The sequence below is a fragment of the Buceros rhinoceros genome, unplaced genomic scaffold (assembly GCF_000710305.1).
Source record: "Buceros rhinoceros silvestris isolate BGI_N320 unplaced genomic scaffold, ASM71030v1 scaffold35478, whole genome shotgun sequence".
Taxonomy (NCBI): domain Eukaryota; kingdom Metazoa; phylum Chordata; class Aves; order Bucerotiformes; family Bucerotidae; genus Buceros; species Buceros rhinoceros.
Genome location: NW_010428002.1, coordinates 505 through 1,752, shown reverse-complemented (window position 1 = coordinate 1,752; position 1,248 = coordinate 505). Strand labels below are relative to the sequence as shown.

The following is a 1,248-nucleotide window of genomic DNA, read 5'->3' as shown; positions in this document are numbered from 1 at the left end:
TAAGGGGCCCAGCAGAGCCCTGACCTCCCACATACCTGTACCTCCATGTCCTGACTCCTCCTCTGGCCTTTCACCACGCGGGGGTTCAAAGAGAGGGGGTCTGGGGGAGCATCCACCTGGCTCATCTGGAAGTCTCCGTGCCCCACAATGTGCACCAGGCTGTTCACGCTGAGGGTCTGTCCCCGGACAAAGCCAGACACCTTCAAAGTCCCAACCAGGTCACGCTCCTGAGAGGGCACAAACTGGGCAGTGTAGGCGAGGAGGTGAGCCCGCCTGTCCCGGAAGGCGAGGTGCCGCTGCTTCTGGGCAGCCAGGTGCCTCAGCAGCAGCGAGGACTCCTGCTCCGTGCTTAGGGGGAAGAGCTTGGCCTCTGGAAAGCGCTTCTCAATGGCTTTGGCAAGTTTCTTCCTGGCATCTATCCGCTTCTTAGGTGGCAAGTCAGTGGCTCCTGGGACAGCAAGAGCTGCCAAGGGGCACACAGAGCAGAGCAGAGGTCAGGATCAGCTCTGAAACCTTCCCGTACCCTGTGGACCAAGCGCTGACAAACACTCAGATACCAGCGACCCAAAAAACTAAACAGGTCCCCAGCATAAGCTGCAAAGGCAGTTTCACACATTCAAAGAACACCCAGAACAGAAAACCTGTCTTCGGAGACGGGATTGTGAGACTGAATGGGATCATGGAGATAAGGGCCCAGGAACTGAACTTAGCAAGAGAGCATCTGAATCCCTTCGCTCTGCGTGCCCAGGGAACCACTGCAATACTGACAGCACCTCACACAGAGGCCCAGACCTAGAACAGCTCTTCTACCTCCAGCACTGTCCCACCATGGCAGTAAGACAAGGCAACACCAGAACAGCATTCACCCAACCGACCTTCGCTCGGACACCAAGCAAAGACCTCTGGCCCCCCACCAGCACGTGGAGCTTGTAACTACTGCAGCAGTAAATCCCCATCAAGCACCCCATGATCTGTACCCCACTGGAAGCCCCTGGCGTTTCTCACTCGCTCACCATAACTCGGGAGCCCCTGGGCAAAGAGGCAGGAGAGGCAGTGCTCCCCGCCGCTGTCCCAGCCGTCTGCGGGATCCAGGATGAACAGGAGGGAGTCAGCAACCTTTGCGAGGTCTAGGACAGTGTGAAGGTCCCCTGCATGCAAACCACTTCCATTACCGGAGCTGCTCTGGGTACAGAGCCACAAACCACACCAACAACTGTATTTCCTCACCTGCCTGTGCTGTCACAAAGA

The 1,248-nt window shown here is 57.3% G+C and overlaps 1 protein-coding gene across 1 annotated transcript in view; it reads right to left on the bottom strand.

The window, feature by feature from the left end:
* TSR1 (TSR1, 20S rRNA accumulation, homolog (S. cerevisiae)) overlaps nucleotides 1-1,248 on the bottom strand; it is a gene marked incomplete at both ends in the record, with an annotated part of 3,647 nt that overhangs the window by 2,076 nt on the left and 323 nt on the right. Inside the window, 2 exons of the mRNA XM_010142134.1 lie at nucleotides 36-463; nucleotides 1,014-1,182. Coding sequence (XP_010140436.1) covers nucleotides 36-463; nucleotides 1,014-1,182 — 597 coding nt within the window. The remainder of the gene's footprint in view (nucleotides 1-35; nucleotides 464-1,013; nucleotides 1,183-1,248) is intronic.